A 20,122-nucleotide genomic window follows, 5' to 3' on the forward strand; every position below is an offset into this window, starting at 1 on the left:
AACGCAATGCTGTAATACCATTAAATACTGAAATCAACATACATAATTGTTTCTTTTTTCTTCAGGTGAAATTCCTGAACAGAGCTGTGGAATTATTCATTTAACAGAAACGGGGTTATGAGGTCATATTGATTTACAATACAAATAAAACAAAATAGATAAAAGTATAATAATATTGTGCCAGTAAAAAAAGAGCAGAACTTCTTTTCAGATTATACGTGTGAAAAAAGTAATCTTAAAAATTTGATTTACAAATGAGATAGATATTTATAAATGTTTAAAGTGCATAATAATATATGTATTAGACTGAGAGATATTTGTTTATTAACACGCTAATAAACTTCACCTGAAAATCAGTATGTATGTTCACAGTATGTAACGGAATCTTTCAGCGTAATTTTTACCAATTTCCTGATTTTTAAAGTGATGATTTTAAAATTTATAATTTTTTATGTAAATTGCTTAGTTTAAAAAGAAACACCTATTAATATTCTTGTTGGGAATACGTAGACCTTCTGTCAGGATAAATTAAGATCTTCTGGTGACATGAAACGTTAACTTAGAATTATGTTGGATAAGTTTGCTTAATTTTGGCATAATTGGCAAACAATTTGTTTGAAACGGTTATTGACAGTGCTTTTCGGCCAGCCTAACCGCTGATAAATCCATCTGGCAGCACTGGTCGAATGTGGGCTTGTATCGACCTGTTGGCATCGTATATCGATACCTGCTATTACTACCCAGCCCTACGCAGTAAACAGTTTGAGATTTTATCCGTGTGTTTCGTGGAAGAAAATTGTGTAAGTTACCAATTAAACGCGTATAAAACTGTTTAGAAATTGTGTATAAATGTTGTACAAATCGATTCAAGAGTAATTGTGTAAGTTTTAAAAGTATTTATTGCTTTGTAGTGAATTTTGTTACACTGAAAGTGTTTTCTACTTCTTTTGTGTTCCCACTGCGCTCCCCCGCACAAAATCATTCACACAGCCACACATACACATGCATACGAGCGCATACACAACGTAGACAAAATACTCACCCTCCCTCATAATTTTTCAGCAGTGCTGGTAGCTGGACGGCCGCTGCCGCAACAGCAACAACAACAACGTCGACCCAAATAAAAAGAAAGAAAATACAGAGGAAAGCAAAACGGTGAAGAGGAGAGTTAAGAATCTGTTCGGCGAACTAATTAAAAATTCAGATCATGGATGAGGCGAACATGCAGGATAAGGAGCGGTTTGCGAGTCGCGAGAACCACTGCGAGATCGAGCGAAGACGTCGCAATAAAATGACCGCCTATATAACTGAACTATCGGATATGGTGCCAACGTGTAGTGCCTTGGCGCGCAAACCGGACAAATTGACGATATTGCGCATGGCCGTAGCCCACATGAAAGCGCTAAGGGGCACCGGAAATACCAGCAGCGATGGCACATACAAGCCCTCATTTCTCACAGACCAGGAGCTAAAGCATTTGATTTTGGAGGCAGCCGACGGATTTCTGTTTGTGGTTTCCTGTGATTCGGGACGTGTAATCTATGTTTCGGATTCGGTGACGCCAGTGTTAAACTATACGCAAAGCGATTGGTATGGCACCAGCTTGTACGAGCATATCCATCCAGACGATCGCGAGAAAATCCGCGAACAGTTGTCCACACAAGAGTCGCAGAATGCGGGTCGAATATTGGACTTGAAGTCTGGCACTGTGAAGAAGGAGGGCCACCAGTCCTCGATGCGCTTGAGCATGGGAGCTCGTCGTGGTTTTATTTGTCGAATGCGCGTGGGCAACGTGAACCCCGAATCCATGGTCGCCGGCCATTTAAATCGCCTAAAACAACGCAATTCATTGGGACCATCAAGAGATGGCACCAATTACGCTGTAGTGCATTGCACGGGCTATATAAAGAACTGGCCACCAACCGATATGTTTCCGAATGTGCACATGGATCGCGATGTAGATGATATGGCCTCGCACTGCTGTCTTGTGGCCATTGGACGCCTTCAAGTGACATCGACAGCGGCCAACGACATGACCGGAAGCAACAATCAAAGCGAGTTTATTACACGTCATGCTATGGATGGAAAATTCACGTTTGTGGATCAGCGTGTGTTAAACATTCTAGGCTATACTCCAACCGAATTGCTGGGCAAGATTTGCTACGACTTCTTTCATCCCGAGGACCAGAGTCACATGAAGGAGAGCTTCGATCAAGTTCTCAAGCAGAAAGGACAAATGTTTTCGCTCCTTTATCGCGCCCGTGCCAAGAGTGGAGAGTACGTTTGGTTACGTACACAGGCCTATGCATTCCTGAATCCCTATACCGATGAAGTCGAATACATTGTATGCACGAATAGCTCGGGTAAGACGCTACATGCTGGTGCTCCTCACGATGCTCACACGCCGGACCAACAGCAGCAACAACAACAGCAGCAGCAGCAACAACAACAACAGCAAGAGCATGTGTATGTCCAGGCACCTGGTGTGGACTTTACGCTTCAGGCACGCCGAGATGTGCCGCCCACTGGCAGCGCGCCCGGTACTGATGGTATGTATCAGACGCACATGCTCGGTGGTCCTCATATGCAAGCACCGACACCCCTGAGTGCCCAACAACAGCAACAGCAGCGTCCTGCTTCCGCTCAGAACACACCTGTAGGCTTCAATTATGACACGACGCACTCGCCCTATGGCGCCGCAACCGGTGGAGGACCTTCGCCATTGGCCAAAATTCCCAAGTCTGGCTCATCACCCACGCCCACAGCTTGGGGAGCGCTACGCCAAACGCCCCAGCAGCAGCAGCAACAACAGCAGCCCGTCACTGAGGGCTATCAGTATCCGCAGACGAGTCCCGCACGCTCACCCAGCGGTCCCACATACACGCAGCTTAGTGCTGGCGGCAATGGGAATCGTCAACAGGCCGGAGCCTATCAGACGGCGCCACCTCCGCCGCCGCCCAATGCGCCTGGCATGTGGGATTGGCAAAATGCCGGCGCCCATCCGCATCCACCACATCCAGCGCACCCCCACCATCCGCATGCGCATCCTGGTGGTCCGGGTGGGCCACAGCCACAGGGTCAAGAGTTCTCCGACATGCTGCAAATGTTGGATCACAGCGCCACAACAACGTTTGAGGATCTAAATATAAATATGTTCACAACACCGTTTGAGTAAAGCAGCTGGAAATAGGGTCCACTCCTCCCTACCCGTATCTCTCTCTTCTCATATCTTTCTCTCATAAAGTGCAATCGCAGAAGCGCGCAAATTGTTAAAAATATTTAAAGAAAATGCAAAATAGCCAACAAAAGCTGCTAAATGTAATCTCGTAAATAACCAATTAAGTACATAACGGTAGTCACGTACCATACCTACACATAACGGCACATACAGCGCGCTGCTGATATCCACATACAGACAAACATATGTATGTGCTCTATTCGCTACACATTCATACATACAAACATACATACACTTTCTGCCAAGCAGTGCAAAACAAATATAAAAAATTATTTACAATTACAATTTAACTATTCGTAGCTTGTAAGTGGCGCTCATTTAAAAGTTCATTGCATTTTCGAATTGAATTAACAATACATAACACAAATTTTTACATACATAGATACATGCTTAATTGTATTGTAATTGTAATTCCTAGACTAATATTATATACAAATTTTAATTGTGTAGCACTTATAAGTACACCCACACAATTGCATTTTCGAACAACATTGACCCCATTTTTAAACTCAATTCTCAGCTGCATTTCGTTTCACTGTAAAATCAGTTCAAGTGCAAACAAAATTATAGTTTAGAATAACAACAGACAGCAGCAACAATAAAAGTGCTTATTTGTGCAGCTTTTTCTTCTCTCTGTGTTGCAATGACCAAATTGCCAGCTCATGTAAACAATAATAATACACAGTAGCCGCCTAAATAATGTGCACATGTCATTGCTGGGGAAAGTAACATTTAATTAGTTTAAATAAGCGTATTTACGCACTACATGAATACATTTTTAAACAAATTTTTGATAAGCTAAGACTTTGTAATTAAGCAATCAGCGCTATACATACATATACAATGCATTACGCACACTCTACTTGGAATAATTAAGAGAGCACTAAGTTACAATTCAATCAACAAAACAATATAATGAATTTCCGTGCTCCATAACTTTTTTAAGTAGGTGTTTAAGTATTTCAATTTGATAATTTAGAACAAAAAAATGTCGGTTTTTAATGCAAATAAACTTAATGTACTACCATAAATCAATTAACACAGACTACATAAATAACTCAATCAATATCCCTATCCAGCTTTTGTTCGCTAGCACTGCTATCGTTGGAAGCACTATTAACGCCTAGTTGGTGATTTTTCTGTTGCTCCCTTTTGAAGTCTCGAAATCGCGGTCGCTTGGCGGCATTTCCCTCCGACGAGGAACTATCAGAAGAGCAAGCATTGCGTTTTGAGCCAGAATCCACTGATTTCTTTTGCTCCTCATCGCTCTGATCACTTGCCTCAGACTTCAGTTCCTCCTCCCGTTGCTGACGCACCTGTAACCAAGCCATCATCGTTTTATTCATCGGCATTTTCGCAGGCTTGGAAACAAGCTCGATTGGCTTGTTACATTCTGAGCTCTTGTTCCGTGAATTATTCACCAGCTTGGTGACTCGATGCCACTGCAAGGCAGTGGCCGGCCGTAAAGTAGCCAGCGCCTGTTTGTCGCTCACGCGTTTGAAGTCCAGCCAATCCTAAGAATAGATAGAAATTTATTTATTTACCAGACTGCAATATGAAGTTATATCTTTACAAAAAAAAAAATATATATATATATTTTTTAACATACGCTAACTTGCTGTTCCGTTTCGAGTATAGCAGGCATTCGATAATGCATCCAGGACATTATTTTACTAGACTCAAAGGTAATAATGCTATAGCTATACATTTTATCTCCACTCTCGTCCTCCCACACATCAAACAGACCAGCCATCATAAGCAGCTTTACATTTGATGGATCCCAGGTATTTTTGTCATAGATTTTAATATCTGTAGATTGTGGCACATATATGAGGTAAGCATCGCGTTCGGACGGCTTGGCCGACTTGGTTGTTTGCCATTCATAAAAGCCCTCACAGAGCACCACACAACGCTGGCCACGTTTGAAGGGGCCACGATATAGTTTTGAGTCCATCAAATGCTCCAACCGGCAGTTGTTTGTCGTTAGACCATGCCTGCGATAGTCACCTTTGTGCCAGAATGGAATCATACCCCACATCATAGGCACTACGACCCGCGCATTTTTTTGATCGCTGGCATCGGAGAAGTGCGCCGCTGAGACCAGAACAGGTGTAATGTCGGTTGGGGCTATGTTGTAGGAGGGTTGATAGGTACGGCCCAAATTAAATTCTGCGCGCCATTCGGGCTTTTCGCGTTCATTCTCAGTTTCATCATGAGCGTCCGTTTCAAACTTGATATCCCGACCCGGCTTTGCTGCATCAGTTTCCCGCTTTATTTTGTTCGTGGGATACTTGCATGCACAGATCACCTGATCGGGATCGAGGGTTCTGTATGGAATGATAATTATTCAATAATATCAACAACGCAATTACGTTTATTTATAAACAGCTTACAAGCAAGTACGCCCGCACATCGATATTGTTGTTGTTTTATAAAATGTGCGTAAAAACGTAGTATCGATGCCTTTTGCTTAGTCGGAAGATGGTTTGGCTTGCAGCCGATTTTCCAGCAGTGTTGTAAACTGCGAGAAAAAATAGAAGTCAATACAGAGACACTGAGCGGAGCTAAGTTGAACACCTTAATATTTGTCAAATTAAACGAAATTAATTGAAAATGGGCGAACGTTACAATATCCATAGTCAATTGGAGCATCTGCAGAGCAAATACATTGGAACAGGCCATGCAGATACCACTAAATTTGAGTGGCTAACTAACCAGCACAGGGATTCGCTGGCCAGCTACATGGGGCACTACGATATGCTGAATTACTTTGCCATTGCGGAGAACGAATCTAAGGCACGGGTGCGCTTTAATCTGATGGAGCGCATGCTTCAGCCCTGTGGACCGCCTCCAGAAAAGCTCGAAGATTAAGCTCAAATACAATAAAACTATATATTTATAAGTCAAGCAAAATGTTTTTGTTTATGGGGGTGGGTTATTGCTCGTGAAAACAGTGGCGTATCGCCAAAGAATCGTGGGTATTTCCCACCACTAGATGAGTAGTATCGCAGTCAGTCATCAAGAGACAGTCGGGGGAAAGCTTTGAACTCGATCTAACTTATTTTCGTTTCGATTATTCATTAATTTCAGTGCTTTAATTAAATAGTAAATAATAAAATAGCTAATGCTGCAGCACAACAAAGTACGTGGATGCGTGTGTGTCATGTAATAAGTGTTGAAAACATATGTGTAAATATCAAGCAGACAGCGTGAGAAGTGTTAAAAAAGGGAGCACCATACACACATATATGTACATATGTATATACTTACATGCATGTGTACATGCGTTTGTAAAGTGCAGTAGCCGAGGCAGCGCGCATCTTATTTTTAATGTATACACACTATGAAAATTCGCGGCGAACAAAGATTTCAGCTGAAAACATTTTTAATTGCGTAGATTGTGTGTTATACATACATATATATATACATGCAGATGCAGCACCTTTCATATACTCAGCACCTAAGGCACACACAGCTGCTCGCATACACACATGCACATACATATGTATAAGCAGACATACATATAAAAGGATGAATGTGCTACAAATTGCGCGCTGCTCAATAGATGAATAGAAAATGTCGCTTAAAAACAGTGTCAATTATAACAAAAATCATTTCCCATAACAAAACCATAGATAAAGAGCCGTCAGTCATGGCTGTATGTGTGTGTTAATGCGATGGTTATTTAACAAGCGAGACCGCCTGGATAAATACATTTTTCACCTATGCATAAACCACCCACCCCCTTCACCCAAAAATGCAGTATGTTCTTGTAATGAAAGTACAATGCCGTCTATGGAAACAGACGCACTCTGACGCATTACAGCTGCCAATAAAAATAAACGCTTCTGCGCCTATTCTAATGACTCGCATTGTGAATTGAACAAAGCTTGCGCGTTAGCTTTGTGGCGTTGCCATACAGTGAATCTCTCAATTGAACCAATAAGAAAACCAAATTGGCAAAATCTCAGTTCCACCAATAAAAATACTTTTCGTGGCTATGTTATTTGTTCGTAAATCGGGAAATTGTTCATGTTTTTGGTGTTGTTAAGTTTATGGTCAATTCACCTGGTAGAATAGTGGCAACCTCAACGGGAGCAGTTGATGTGTGTTGTGGGCTGTGACGGGACGGGGACGAGCGACATACAAAAGCACACGACGACGACGTCGTCGTCGAATGAGTTGAAAATTTTTCGCAAAGCGAAAAAGTTAAAAATAAATGTTTATTGTGCACAGTTAAAATACTAAATTTATATACATATATATATACATGGAAAGTTGAAAGAAAAGCGGAAAATGCAATAACCCAAGTGAATTCGCTATATTAATAATGTGCACTCGTGTTTATGGATTTCTATTATTACTACTATTTTTTTGGCGTGCAAATTATTTAATTTTTAAATTATTAAACGTAGGTATTTATGTGTGTACGATGCTACTCTCGCCTTAGCTTTTCGTTTAGCTCGCTCGATTGTATTGAAAAATTTCATTGCTCAAGCTTGTGGCACAGGCAGTAGTACATAGTTTGAAAGAGTCGAATGAGGGGAGGGAAGAGTGAGTGGATATCTGTGTGTGTGTGTGGGTTTTTCTGCTCATTTCGTTTTCAGACATTCGCGTACATCGAAAGGTAACCAAAAAGAAAGAACCGTAATCGCGTAGAAGGTGGTGTGAAAAATAAAAATGTAGCCCAAAAAAGACGGCTCGACAGAAATACGAAAAAGAAAAGCTAAAAAGGCTGAAATGCTTTCTAGCAGCTAAACAAAATCCATGGCCCGGGAATCCTTCTTGTTCTTGTACTTGTATTTGTTGTAAAGCGCGGGGGCCGTCGCCTCGTATGTCTGTACATATGTGTGTGTTTATGTGTGCTTGTTACTTAATTTGACATTTCTTTTTCATTGTTTTCTTTGCCTTTTGACCCTATATGTGTGTGTTTACACTAATCGGGAATACTTTCTTCACCCTTTCTTTACTCTATAGCTCCAACTCCGCCTACGCATGTGTACATAAATCTCAAAAACCTAGTGCTTAAGCGATAAAGTTTTGAAAACTGGGCCACACCAACCCAACGTGTAGGCTTTAAAAATATTCACACACATACAACAACACACATACATAAATCCGCTTTGAAGGCAATTGAAGTAGATCTACGCACCACAATCTCTTAATATCCGTGAAGAAAAAATTAAGGTGGAAATTGTCGTCAGTAAGTTAAAGGTGAGCAGGACCCATCGACGCGTAGGAAGGACGAGAGCGAGCCGGCAACGCACACGTCGCTGCTGCCGAATAATGAGTCGTCATGAAGGCAAGTTATCAAAAAATATATAAATCCTTCTATGAAAATATCCAATAATCGGCTTATTATCTTGTATAGGTGTAAGCTGCGATTCATGTCTCAAAAGTAACTTTAATGGACGCCGCTACAAGTGTTTAATCTGCTATGATTATGACCTGTGTGCCGATTGCTATGAGGAAGGCGTCACCTCCACTCGCCATCTGGTTGAACACCCAATGCAATGCATCCTCACACGCTCCGATATTGAGTTGTATTTTGGCGGAGAGATGCTAACATCCGATCAGCCGCAGTCCTTCACGTGTCCTTATTGCAAGAAAATGGGCTTCAGCGACGCAACACTTCTGGAGCACGTCTCCTCGGAGCACACAGAGACAAGTCTCGAGGTTGTGTGTCCTGTTTGCGCGGGATTGCCCGGCGGTGAGCCGAATCTAGTCACAGACGATTTTGCTGGTCATCTAACATTGGAGCATCGGCAAGGACCACGCGAGCTAATATCGTTTTTGATATCCTTTTCACAAAACCATCATAATGCATATTCATATGAAATTGCACATCACATTATTAGCTCATGAGTTAAATGATAGACAGGCATTTGTCATTTGAATGAGATCATATTTATGAGTAATACATCAATCGTTTAGTTACATCAAATTAGTAGAATCATTTTAGTTGTACATTTTACTATTCCCGAACATATATGCAATTGCTTATGAAATCGATTAGATAGACACATTTATTACTATCCGTACTCAATATATGCATTTGTAAGCCATAATAGATAGTTCGTAGATTGTAAAAGAGTTAATCGATTATTATTCACTCATAGTAGGTGAATTCATTTTAGCCAAAGCGAACAATTCCTTTGTTCAAAAATCATGCTAGAGAACAATTGCTTAGTTATTATGGAAGTTGAATAATCAATACAAATCAATTAATGACTTTCTATAGAGAAAGTGGCTAGTAGTGTACTTAAGAATAATATAACAAGTACTTACACGTTATAATCAACTAAGTCTTCTAGAGGTAATTCAAATAATGCCACTTTTTCTTACATCGGTGAGGGTAGAACAAGCTACTACGAATGCCAAATGCCATTTGTGTAGCAATGCAATTTGTTTTCGCCAGTTTAGATTTTAATCTTCTGTCCACAACAGCAACATTATTCGCCCAATTGTGGTTTACCTTAACCTTTAGACAATACGACGAACCGTCAGCTATTCGCCATGGTGGAGGTGTGCGTCGCATGCCAGGACGCACCTTGGGAGGGCCACGCACGCGTCGCTCCAACATGCACTTCAGCTCTTCGACCGGCCTCTCGGCACTATCGCCTTCGGGTCGCGAATCTGTCGATCCAATTGCGGAACTGCTCTCACAGCTGTCCGGCGTCAGACGTGGCGGACCCCCAACATCGCAATTGCAACAATTGCAGATGCAAATGCAGTTGGATAGACATCAAGTTACGGTAAGCACAAACAAACCGAACAGATTTTTGTTTATAATCAACTAAAATTTTCCACTATGTACAATTGCCAACTCTGCTCTCTGCCCGAATTCTCCGCTCCACAATGCTTTGGACGCCTTTTTACATTTATTGCTTTATTTTAGGCATCGCGCCAAATCGATCGCTTGCCAAGACGCGCGCATCCCATAGTCTCAACATCGAATTCAAACGCTACAATGGCGGAGGTGATTAGCGGTAGCAGCGGAGGAGGCAGCGGGGGAGCAGTTGGTGTACTGATGAGTGGCAGCGGTGCGGTCGGAGGTGGAGCCGGGGGCAGTCTAAGTGCCAGCAGTGTGAATGCGCCCGCCAATCTGCGCACAACCGAATGGCCGGTGACAGCGAGCTTCTCAACATCGACCAACAATCATCAGCAGACGCAGTCGAGCAGCCTGGCCGCCAACACACTCAATGCCAGAGAAGTATGAATTGCAATCGAAAGTTCTTTTGAGGATCCATAATCATCTAATCCATCATTACTTTTGCAGTCTGGCGGCAACAGCTGCAGCAACAATGGCAACAATCCGCTTGGTATAAGCGTTGGATGCGGTGGTAACGGTGGCAACAGCGGCACAACCGGTCAGCCCGGTGGTGGTGGGGGAGGTGCTGGAGAGGCACAGTCGCAGTACTTGCTGGCCAAATTCATGCAGCCCACTCTAAGCGATGCCGAGTGGGCGGAGGTGGAGCGAAAGCGTTCAGATCGGTAAGTAATATATCTATAGAGACAGAGAAAGAGAGCTCTCTAGTTTAATACAAATCGCAAATAGATCTAGACTGGCATTTGCATACAAAACAAACAGTCCAATACAACTACTCGTACATACATAGATCTCACATTAAATCGGTTTATCTAAAATCAATTGAGTATATTTAAGTTTTTGTTTATATTTCAATACTCAGCAATAAAATGCACTTTAGGAATAGATATACTTTATAATTGTGAAGCGAATACCCCAGCTCTACCAGAAAAATTATTTTACCGGCTGGAATGGGCCTGTTCCCATATATTTTTGGACTGTTAATGAGTCTTAGCAGTCAGATTCCAAACTTATCGTGTTTTATTTGGCACCTTGTTTCGTGCTTCATTTCACAGAATCGGCAGATTTTTATGCTTAACAATATTTATTTTTGTTATCAACAAGCACGGTTAATGAAAATGTGTTTGACAAATGAAATTATGTTTGCTTAAACGAAAACTTATTAGGCAAAAAGAAACAATTGTGAACCATTAGATAAACAAAAATTTCCAAATCTGTGTTATTGTATCCGTTATTTTCTTGTGGAGTTTTCAAAATGCTAAGATCCAGAATAACAAATAATTTCCAACAAAATTTTCGTTATTTTAAGGAAAAGGCAAGGAAACTATATTAAGATTAGAATTCTTATTGGTTTCAATTGTTATTTAAATTCATGACATAAGTTCTTTTGAAATTTGAGAAATTTGTGTGCAATTGACCAAAGCTTAATAAGTTTTTGTTGTATCTGTTTCTCAACTTAATTAATTTTCGTTTTATCAATTTCTCAATAATTTTTTAATTTAATATTCGATCGTATTTGGATGTTAATGTAATGACCTATTTTCATACAATATTTGTTAGATCCGCACTCTTATCTCAATTAATCAATTAATTTTTAGACATTTCTTTAAAGGTCTTAGATTAAATCAGACTATTTACTAATCATTTGTGTTCTTCCTTTCAGTTCGATGTTTGTGCAGGCGTTGCTGTTGTCGCTGCTCTGCACGGAATCGTTGGATCTAAATGCAGCGGATAGCAGTGATGAGGCATCGTCTTCGTCATCGGCGTCGGCGTCATCGTCTCGGGAACAGCAGACCAAGAGTGATAATGTAAATAAGGAGCAGGCGAACAGCCAGCAACAACAGCAGCAGCAGGAACAGGAATCCATGATAAACAATAATGCGAGTGTGGCTGCACAGCAGCAACAACAACAACAGCAGCAGCAGCAGCAACAAACGTTGCGCCGCCAGCAAGTGAATCAGATGCAGCAGACCTCGCCGGAGGATTTCGTTTGCGATGAGTACAAGCAGCAACAGCAGCAGCAGAAAAAGAAGAGCGCTACAGGGGGTGGGGGAGGAGGAGGCGGGGCGACAACCACCGGGGGTGGCGCGTGCGCTGGCGTGAAGCCAACAGCTGATAGAGGCATTGAAAGACGTGCTCGTCCGCCTCCACCAGCAGCAGCGAGCAGCGCCATGAGCGTTAGCGTTGGGGGCGGAGCAGGGGGAGTGACAGCTGCCACGGGCTCACAGCAGCAACAACAACAACAATCGGCCCAGCAAAAATACAAACAAAATGCGAGTGCAGCGAACACAAATCAAATTCCGGACACTAGGTAGTGCTATGAAAGCCCAAAACGCAACACAGTTGCCATTGGCGCCAAGGCTTGAGGCGGAAACCCAATTGATGGACTCATCATCACGTCAGGAACCATAACCACAACCACAAACATAACCGACAACACCATACACAACAACAAGAACACTACCACAATAAATAGAAGAAGAACAACAACAATTTTAAGAATAACAGCAACAACAACAATAGAATTAGAGGAGCAGTGCTGAACAGGATGCCGATAACGTTTAGAATGAGGTTGGATGACTAGTGAGCCGTTGGCGACAGTGTCCACACACACATATACATACACATCCGCAAACACACACACATATACACCGGATACGTTGCCAACGTAGCGCAGCAACAGCAATTTTGTCAAAAAAAAAATCTAAAAAAAATAAAATTAAAAACTATATTATATATATCGTTTATTAAATATATTAAAATTTATATAATTATAAAGTGAGCATGAGATGTGGCTGATGTGCAGAAAGATGAAATGAAAAAAATTATTGTAATCGATGAATTAATTATAATTTAAAACAAAAAGAAAAAACACGAAAAATAATACCTGCTTGCATTTTTTGTTGCCTATATAACTGGGCGATTGAGATTTTCATTTAGCCTATTGTTTCCAAATTCTTAGCACTATTTCTAAAAAAAAAATAAGTAAATAAGTGCGTTTATAATTCCATTACTATCGGCTTACAGCTTAAAAATTGACCAGAAAAACATTTCAATCATTCCAATCTTTCCACCGATATTTGGGGCAACTCCTCCAAGTCTTGGGCGCTCTGCACGCCCCCGGACTTTATGCAAAACAAATACTCTATGGCCTGCTTGATCTGCCACTCTGAGGCATAAGGGTTGGCTAAGACGATGTGCTCTGCCAGCGTTTTGGCCAATTTCTTAAAGAGATAACGATTCCCTATGAGGCCTTCCTCCATTGGACGCATCAGATGTCGAACTACCCAGGGACGTATGCGAAATATGCAGCTGGCAAGCAGTACTTTGTCTACGAGATCGATGGAAGGACTTGAAACTTCCGTGCTAAAATCGTCATCGCTGTCCTCGCCAAAGAGCTGATGAAATTTATAGCGCAGCACATCCTCGCGTCTCCAATCTGCGTCCAATAAGCGGACCAAACATGTGTTTAGTTTTCGACGCTGGGCGTAGAGTTCGCAAGGCCAACGGCTGTGTCGCAAATCAGTTTCAGTCTTATTAGCATTAGCAGGTATGATGACGGCAGTTGGCGAAATTTCTGGGTCAGATAGTTCCTCAGCCATGGCTGTGGTTGTGGCGCTGGGCAGTTCGGACTCTTCGATTTCACGCAGTATGGCACAAACCTGCGGATCGTCGGTGGCCGCCGTTGGCTCAATGCCAAATATTTCATTTAAATCACTCGGCTCGTCACAAAAGAGCTCCGCCAGCTCTCGAGCAACTGCATCCTCATCACGTCTCACCGACAAGGGGGTGGCAGTGGGTGATATTGTCTTCAGATTGTTGCTCCTGCCTTTTGGTTGATGTTCGTCAAGTTGGAGCCGTTTTTGAAACAAATCGATTTTTTGCATTAACGACAACTCCGTATTAACGAATGATTGCTGCGTTTCTGTCTCGGTTTCGTTGTCTTCCGTTTGTGTGTACTTATCGACAAAACTTTGGGGGGATAATATTTGTGCTGAATTGACAATTGTGTGGACTTGCGTGGACAATTGCTGTTGTTGCATGTTATCAAATAACGCGTCTGCCAACCTACACTCCTGCGTATTGCGACGTACGGCGGCTATCTGTAGAGTAAACATTGCCATGTTAGCGTTCCTCATAAATATGTCAACTATTATTATTTCAGCCATACCGTTTTGATCATCACTCTTTGATAAACCTGAGCAGCCATACAGGCTTTAACAGCGCGCGCCTCCATTTTCTCAAGACTGGCGGCAATGCTTGCCCAGGCAGTGGGTTTGTGATGATTGCGCGACTGTTCGGCCCAGGCACTCACATTCTCCTCCAACTGACGCTTCAAATAGCGCAAGTAGTGTTGGCGCACCTGAAATTAGTTATACGTTTTTACATTGCAATGTTGCAGGAGAAATTCTTGATGTAACCAGTTCAGTGAGCACCACGAATTCACTGCCATTTCGTAGATCCTTCTCGAACGATTTGCTCTCAGCAGTTGCCATTTCATAGAAGTATGTTGCCTTCTATATTTGCGCACATGTTGCTATAAGAATATGTTTCGATCATTAACTTAAGACTTGGCTCCAAGTGAAAACTGATTTTCAAAACAAATTGCCTGACAGCGTTGCCACCCAATTCGACTTAATAACATTGATTAAACAGCTGCAATGCTGTTAACCGTTATGGGATCGGTACTCAGATACTCAAGTGAGTATCCAAGATAATTTCAAATACCCGCCTTAAGTATTTCAAATGCATGAAAAAAAACCCAAGTTCGTTTTTTGGATTGTTTATTGAGAACATGAAAAAAATGTAAATATACGACTAGAGTACAAGCAGCTATGAATAGTTAAGAATAATTTAACAATGACCAATGTTACTATGGGCCTGTTAAAGAATATGAAATAAAAGAAAACTAAACTACATATTTTCATCAGCCCAATAGCTCAAGGCCTGACTTCCAATTATATAGCAAATGCTCGGTAGTAACTTTATTTTAATTTCTTATATAACAATGCCATTATAAGTTGTTACACACTTGTTCCTAAATACTTATATTAAATTCAATACTAACATTTAAGAACTTTGTCAAATATTCAAAAGAAGTTCACTGAGCATAATGGTTAAAATTAAACAAATATACATTTTAAATCACGCATGCACAGGACGCGTAATCAAAATGTATGCCATTTAGTTGTCGGCAGCAATGTAACTATTTAGTCCAAACAAATTAACGACCAGCCTTTGGCAATTTTACACTGTTTTATTCAAGAATTTTTGTGTTTGCTCGATTTCACAGACTCTGTGTGCCTTACAAATTAGCTCACTTTTGTTTTACATTACTATGCAGTTTGAAATTCTGATTACTTTTGTATTATGCATTAAATACAGCATATGAATTGTAAGCGCTATAATGTTTAACCTTATAGCTATTACAATAATTTGAATTTATATAATAGGCATATGTATATTCAAGTATTATGCATACATTTTAGTACAATAAATACAATTGAAGCTTACATATGTATAAATAACTCTCAATTTCGTTTGCTACTTTTCAAAAAGATGCACCCCACTTTTATTTTTCACGTCAAACTCCTTCCATTGTGTTGTTCTTTTTACAAAACTGTATGCCCGTACTACTCCTTTCATTCCATAACTTGAAGTTAGCAAACAGCAACAAACGTTAAAGTGTTCAAAGTAACTTGGAAAATTATGTATTAATTGATTAAATAATTAATCCTGACTTTATGTGTGTAGGTGTATTAAATTGTTACTGCCGCTCTATCTCACCTATCTTTATCTGTGGTTTCTACGGTGTATGAGTGTGTGTTTGTGTGTGCCTTTATGACTTCTTTTGTAAAGAATCAACACTTGGCATAATTTTGGATAATGGAGCCCGCAAATAGGACGCTTCTGCATGTATTAGGAGTGTGCGAGTATCGTGAGTGTGAAATCTGTTTAGTCCAGAAAAATATTGTCGTCATCGAAGGTAAACACGTTATTACGTTGTTGTTGTTGCTGTTGTTGTTGTTGGGTAACCGTTTGCGCCGCTGTCTGACTAGAAGAGCTGGTGTGTCTTGGGGCTGTTGCGGTTGCTGTTACCATTGAATTGGAGCTTGAAGTGCCGTGCAATGTATCGCCGCCGTTTTCCCCGCTTAGGTCTTCCATTTCCACATAGTCCTCATTGGGATCGTCCTCGGCCAAAGATTTTCGGCAAATGGGACAGGTGCTGTGCAGATTCAGCCATGGCACAATGCAGTTTTCATGATATAGATGCGAGCAAGGCAGTTTGCGCACTGTCTCATCTAGCTTAAAATCATCCCAGCAAATCGAGCACTGCATCTTACGTTCCACTTCCTCGGCGGTGACTTTAACATTTGGTATATCATTGATTCGCTGTACGGATAACGGCGGCGGTCCAGAGGTCTCCATTTGATTGAGCATTTGCGTGACAATGGTGTCTAGACCTTCGCGTCCCCACGCATAGTCCCCGGGATTTCCCATAAAAAACATGTGCGAATTCCCAGTACCTGCGCCAGGTCCGGTTACTATTTCCGCTGTAGCTCCACTCAAGGGCAAGCTCTGCAAGAAGTCAAACAGAACATTGTCTAAACGATCCAAGTGGTGGGGCCTCCTTGCACCACCAGCGCTACCACCACCAACTGAGCCACCGCCACTAGCACTGGCACTACTACCCGATGGCCCCAGCGGCAAGTGGACAACGTTACTGTGCCGTCGATTTGGTTCGATGGTTATCTCCAAATTGGGTACATTTCGCATATTAAGCAACGATACTATGTCATTGCGCAGCGACTCGACATTTAAATGAGCACCAATACCACCAACACTGCTACCACTGCTATTAGTGCTGGTGCTGCTCGAAGAGCCGTTGGTCGATCCGCTTCCGCTTAGACTGCTGCCACTGCCACTGGTGGATGCAGACGTGGTCAGCTCTCGAGCGGGCAGCTCTTCAACAAAGCCATTCGCACACAGTGGACAAGTGTAGTCGGCATTTGGAATGTTGATCTCCACATTGCACATGTGACAGAAGAAACGTTTCGGCACTGCGGGGCGCTCCTCGACAACCATAGCCTCAGCCATTTTCGGCGTCTGTTGAACAACAAAAAGACACGTATATATCTAGGCATATATGTTTTTTTTAAAGATGCATATCTTTTATCTGTTTATTTATTGTGCAATTTGCAATCGGTTACAGGGCAGACCCCGAGCCTCGTCTTACCAGAAATTGCTGTGGCTATTGGGTTGTGGTTGTTGTTCTTTATGCTGGGGGTTGGGTGCCTGATATTTGCTGTTGGTGTATTATTTGATTTACTGCGACGATAAGTATAAAATATGCACGGCAAGCTCCACCTCAAACATTTAGTTGCTTGAACATACGAGAATTTTATACAATTTTAGTTAAATTCTAAAAATAAGCAGGTGAGGCCGAAACGAAATAGTTCTGCCAATTTGCGTAGAGTTGCCAGACGGAAGCGACGCAGACCTAACACTCACAAATGTGCTATATATACGTATACTTTTAAAATCATTCACATCAGTTTTTCTTTTCAAATATATAAAATTACTCGCATTTCACAATACTAAATTAATAGCAAGTTTTGAAGGAAAAGTGAAGAATTTTTGCAATCGGATTAAGGCAAAACTACAGCTGAGCCGGGGCACTGCCAACTGGGGTGGAAATGTGACGGGGCACATTTAATTGAAAAGCTTGGCAACGCCGTTTTGTACGCCAGAAACAAAAAGTCATCATCAGTGGAGCGGCATTTAGCAATTTAGTTTGCGGAGAAAATTTAATTTTTTGTAATTTAATTTAGTTGCAAACACAGCTAAAATGTCCATTTTGGCCTATAATGGAGGTTGCGTGGTCGCCATGCGCGGTAAGGACTGCGTGGCTATTGCCACAGACCATCGTTTTGGCATTCAGGCCCAAACTATTTCGACTGATTTTAAGAAGGTGTTTAACATTGCTCCACGCATGTTTCTGGGTCTGACCGGCTTGCAAACCGATATACTAACGGTCCGGGATCGTGTCATGTTCCGTAAGAATTTGTACGAGACGCGCGAGAATCGCGAAATGGCTCCCAAGCCTTTCTCGGCTATGCTTTCGAGCTTCCTCTACGAGCACCGCTTTGGACCCTACTTCATAGAACCGGTTATAGCTGGACTCGACCCAAAGACGTTTGAGCCATTCATTTGCAACATGGACCTGATTGGTTGCCCCAATGTGCCTGACGACTTCGTTGTGGCCGGCACCTGTGCCGAACAGTTGTACGGCATGTGCGAAACCCTCTGGCGCCCAAATCTGGAGCCCGACGATCTGTTCGAAGTTATTTCACAGTCCATGTTGAACGCCTTCGATCGCGATGCTATGAGCGGTTGGGGTGCCACAGTCTACGTTATTGAAAAAGACAAGATTACAGAGCGCACACTGAAGACTCGCATGGATTAAAGAGCGGAGCACAAATTCAATGGCAGGGTTCATCTATTAATTTGATAACTTAATATATGTATCAGTTACACGACATATGAAATACACAAAATTTGTAAGGTATGATGTCTTCTATTTTTATTTGAAGTTCTCATAAGTTATTCCTCTGGCCACTCGATGCTCTTTTTGGCCATGGCTAGCGCAGCCTCCTTGGTTTTCGCCCCACCAATGAATCCGGAATGGTGCACAAATATTAGGCCCTCTATTTCTGCTAGGGTACTCAGTTCGTCATCGCGTAATCCTCGCCACACGGTGGGCAGGAACTTGCGGCCAAGAAAACTGCCAGCTGATAAAGGGACGCCTGCCACCCTCCAGCTTGTGCCGTCGTTGAATAGAACCAACTTTGGCACACCCTCAACATTATATTCCTTCTCTAAATCAGCCAGGTGGGCCTTCCAAGGAACGAACGTTTGTAGGATAAGAATTTCCCCGGTGGGATGAACAGACTTTGCTTCCAGAAGTGCTGAACGCACATGATCGCGCGCTTGAATCCACGAGCAAGCCACTTCCAATACATTTCCGACAAACTCGTTACCCGCCATTTCCATTGCTTGGTAAAAACGTTTGTCTATATCTACATTCGTCTCATGCCACGATGGGTTCAGGCGGCCTACGCGCGCTGATAAATGCGTTGAGATTTTGTAGCGTGGCTCGGCACCATCAAACAACGGCACGCCATTGTCAATGGCATCCAGTTCGCTTATGAAGTTGCGATAGATCTGCACGAACGCCAGTTTCAGATTCTCTGCTGACAGCTCTATACCGCGTTGCTTTTTCAATATACTTTGAATGACTTCCTCGCCATAATGGGCATAAACTAATCCGGCGCTACTCAGCCTTAAAAGAGTCAGAGATGTTAAAAACGCTCAAACAAAATCTGGAATTTGTAATACATTTTTACCTTATGTCAAACTCCTTGCCCAATTCTGGACGTATGCTACTCAAGGTGTCCTGAAAAGACTTCTGGTGATGATCGAAGAGTTTCTTTTCGGGATCAAATTCACTGCCAACATCGACAATAATATCGCACTTTTCTCGCAAAAGCTTATCATCACGACTTCGTAAAATCTCTGCGTTCTCATACTCCGGTAGCTGCTTTAACATGAAACAAGCAACCACTTCATCACAGTGGAAAGTCCCATTATGGGTTCCAATAACGGGCGTTGAAAGAGCACGTTTTGGTGGCGTTACTTCGGTCATTTTGAAACGATGCGACGATAACTTTATGGGCTCAGTAGCTGAAATGAAGCAATAAATATTACTGTGACTTTATTATTTTTCTTCTTATTACAATTTACTTAGAATAGCACCAAAACGCGGCAAAATTCTGATCAACAACCTCATTTCCTACTAAATACGGCCAGCTTATTGGAAATGGGTTGGAGAGTTGCCACTCTGAAACATTGCAATTATTTCCAACACTGGCAAGACATTAACGGTCAAACATCGTGTACTTTAATAATACGAATTTAAAATTATGAAAGCAGCTTTGCCTAATTTAAATTAAAATGTTCTGAAAAAGCATCATCAACAAAGCCTAAAATAATTA

General features: G+C 41.9%; 8 protein-coding genes across 13 annotated transcripts; 4 read left to right on the top strand and 4 right to left on the bottom strand.

Moving 5' to 3' along the window:
* Window positions 1-756: 756 nt before the first annotated feature.
* LOC115624251 (aryl hydrocarbon receptor nuclear translocator homolog) lies at window positions 757-4,269 on the top strand. 3 transcript variants are annotated; one of them, XM_030518871.1, is made up of 2 exons: window positions 757-880; window positions 1,066-4,269. In XM_030518871.1, the coding sequence occupies exon 2, from the start codon at window positions 1,208-1,210 to the stop codon at window positions 3,173-3,175; it is 1,968 nt and encodes a 655-aa protein (XP_030374731.1). In that variant the 5' UTR covers window positions 757-880; window positions 1,066-1,207; the 3' UTR covers window positions 3,176-4,269. The 3 variants fall into 3 exon arrangements, with proteins under 3 accessions (XP_030374731.1, XP_030374734.1, XP_030374733.1); XM_030518874.1 differs by having other exon boundaries at window positions 761-800; XM_030518873.1 differs by having other exon boundaries at window positions 816-880; window positions 1,063-4,269.
* LOC115624254 (abasic site processing protein HMCES) lies at window positions 3,952-5,735 on the bottom strand. The gene is made up of 3 exons (XM_030518879.1): window positions 5,632-5,735; window positions 4,848-5,565; window positions 3,952-4,752 (listed from the first exon to the last, which is right to left on the bottom strand). Exons 1-3 carry the CDS (start codon window positions 5,649-5,651, stop codon window positions 4,297-4,299), a joined length of 1,194 nt encoding a protein of 397 aa, XP_030374739.1. The 5' UTR covers window positions 5,652-5,735; the 3' UTR covers window positions 3,952-4,296.
* Window positions 5,736-5,769: 34 nt separating this feature from the next.
* Window positions 5,770-6,145, top strand: LOC115624255 (splicing factor 3B subunit 5). The gene has a single exon (XM_030518880.1). It carries the CDS (start codon window positions 5,852-5,854, stop codon window positions 6,107-6,109), a length of 258 nt encoding a protein of 85 aa, XP_030374740.1. The 5' UTR covers window positions 5,770-5,851; the 3' UTR covers window positions 6,110-6,145.
* Window positions 6,146-6,250: 105 nt separating this feature from the next.
* On the top strand, window positions 6,251-12,819 carry LOC115624252 (E3 ubiquitin-protein ligase Kcmf1). Of its 3 annotated transcripts, none has more exons than XM_030518875.1 (7): window positions 6,251-6,380; window positions 8,216-8,540; window positions 8,610-9,034; window positions 9,733-9,993; window positions 10,137-10,451; window positions 10,518-10,732; window positions 11,731-12,819. In XM_030518875.1, the coding sequence occupies exons 2-7, from the start codon at window positions 8,525-8,527 to the stop codon at window positions 12,380-12,382; spliced, it is 1,884 nt and encodes a 627-aa protein (XP_030374735.1). In that variant the 5' UTR covers window positions 6,251-6,380; window positions 8,216-8,524; the 3' UTR covers window positions 12,383-12,819. The 3 variants fall into 3 exon arrangements, with proteins under 3 accessions (XP_030374735.1, XP_030374737.1, XP_030374736.1); XM_030518877.1 differs by lacking the exon at window positions 6,251-6,380 and adding an exon at window positions 6,412-6,427; XM_030518876.1 differs by lacking the exon at window positions 6,251-6,380 and adding an exon at window positions 7,435-7,649.
* A 123-nt stretch (window positions 12,820-12,942) lies between these two features.
* LOC115624253 lies at window positions 12,943-14,618 on the bottom strand. Its single transcript, XM_030518878.1, has 4 exons — window positions 14,489-14,618; window positions 14,239-14,430; window positions 13,093-14,170; window positions 12,943-13,037 (listed from the first exon to the last, which is right to left on the bottom strand). The coding sequence occupies exons 1-3, from the start codon at window positions 14,561-14,563 to the stop codon at window positions 13,124-13,126; spliced, it is 1,314 nt and encodes a 437-aa protein (XP_030374738.1). The 5' UTR covers window positions 14,564-14,618; the 3' UTR covers window positions 12,943-13,037; window positions 13,093-13,123.
* A 686-nt stretch (window positions 14,619-15,304) lies between these two features.
* On the bottom strand, window positions 15,305-17,565 carry LOC115623527 (E3 ubiquitin-protein ligase Iruka). Its single transcript, XM_030517909.1, has 2 exons — window positions 17,305-17,565; window positions 15,305-17,174 (listed from the first exon to the last, which is right to left on the bottom strand). The coding sequence occupies exon 2, from the start codon at window positions 17,163-17,165 to the stop codon at window positions 16,023-16,025; it is 1,143 nt and encodes a 380-aa protein (XP_030373769.1). The 5' UTR covers window positions 17,166-17,174; window positions 17,305-17,565; the 3' UTR covers window positions 15,305-16,022.
* A 52-nt stretch (window positions 17,566-17,617) lies between these two features.
* On the top strand, window positions 17,618-18,636 carry LOC115623530 (proteasome subunit beta type-3). The gene has a single exon (XM_030517912.1). It carries the CDS (start codon window positions 17,917-17,919, stop codon window positions 18,532-18,534), a length of 618 nt encoding a protein of 205 aa, XP_030373772.1. The 5' UTR covers window positions 17,618-17,916; the 3' UTR covers window positions 18,535-18,636.
* LOC115623529 (UPF0160 protein C27H6.8) lies at window positions 18,550-19,917 on the bottom strand. Of its 2 annotated transcripts, none has more exons than XM_030517910.1 (3): window positions 19,872-19,917; window positions 19,475-19,811; window positions 18,550-19,410 (listed from the first exon to the last, which is right to left on the bottom strand). In XM_030517910.1, the coding sequence occupies exons 1-3, from the start codon at window positions 19,915-19,917 to the stop codon at window positions 18,672-18,674; spliced, it is 1,122 nt and encodes a 373-aa protein (XP_030373770.1). In that variant the 3' UTR covers window positions 18,550-18,671. The 2 variants fall into 2 exon arrangements, with proteins under 2 accessions (XP_030373770.1, XP_030373771.1); XM_030517911.1 differs by having other exon boundaries at window positions 19,865-19,906.
* Between the last annotated feature and the right edge of the window lie 205 nt (window positions 19,918-20,122).

This window comes from Scaptodrosophila lebanonensis, unplaced genomic scaffold (assembly GCF_003285725.1).
Source record: "Scaptodrosophila lebanonensis strain 11010-0011.00,11010-0021.00 unplaced genomic scaffold, SlebRS2 tig00000053-arrow-pilon, whole genome shotgun sequence".
Taxonomy (NCBI): Eukaryota; Metazoa; Arthropoda; class Insecta; order Diptera; family Drosophilidae; genus Scaptodrosophila; species Scaptodrosophila lebanonensis.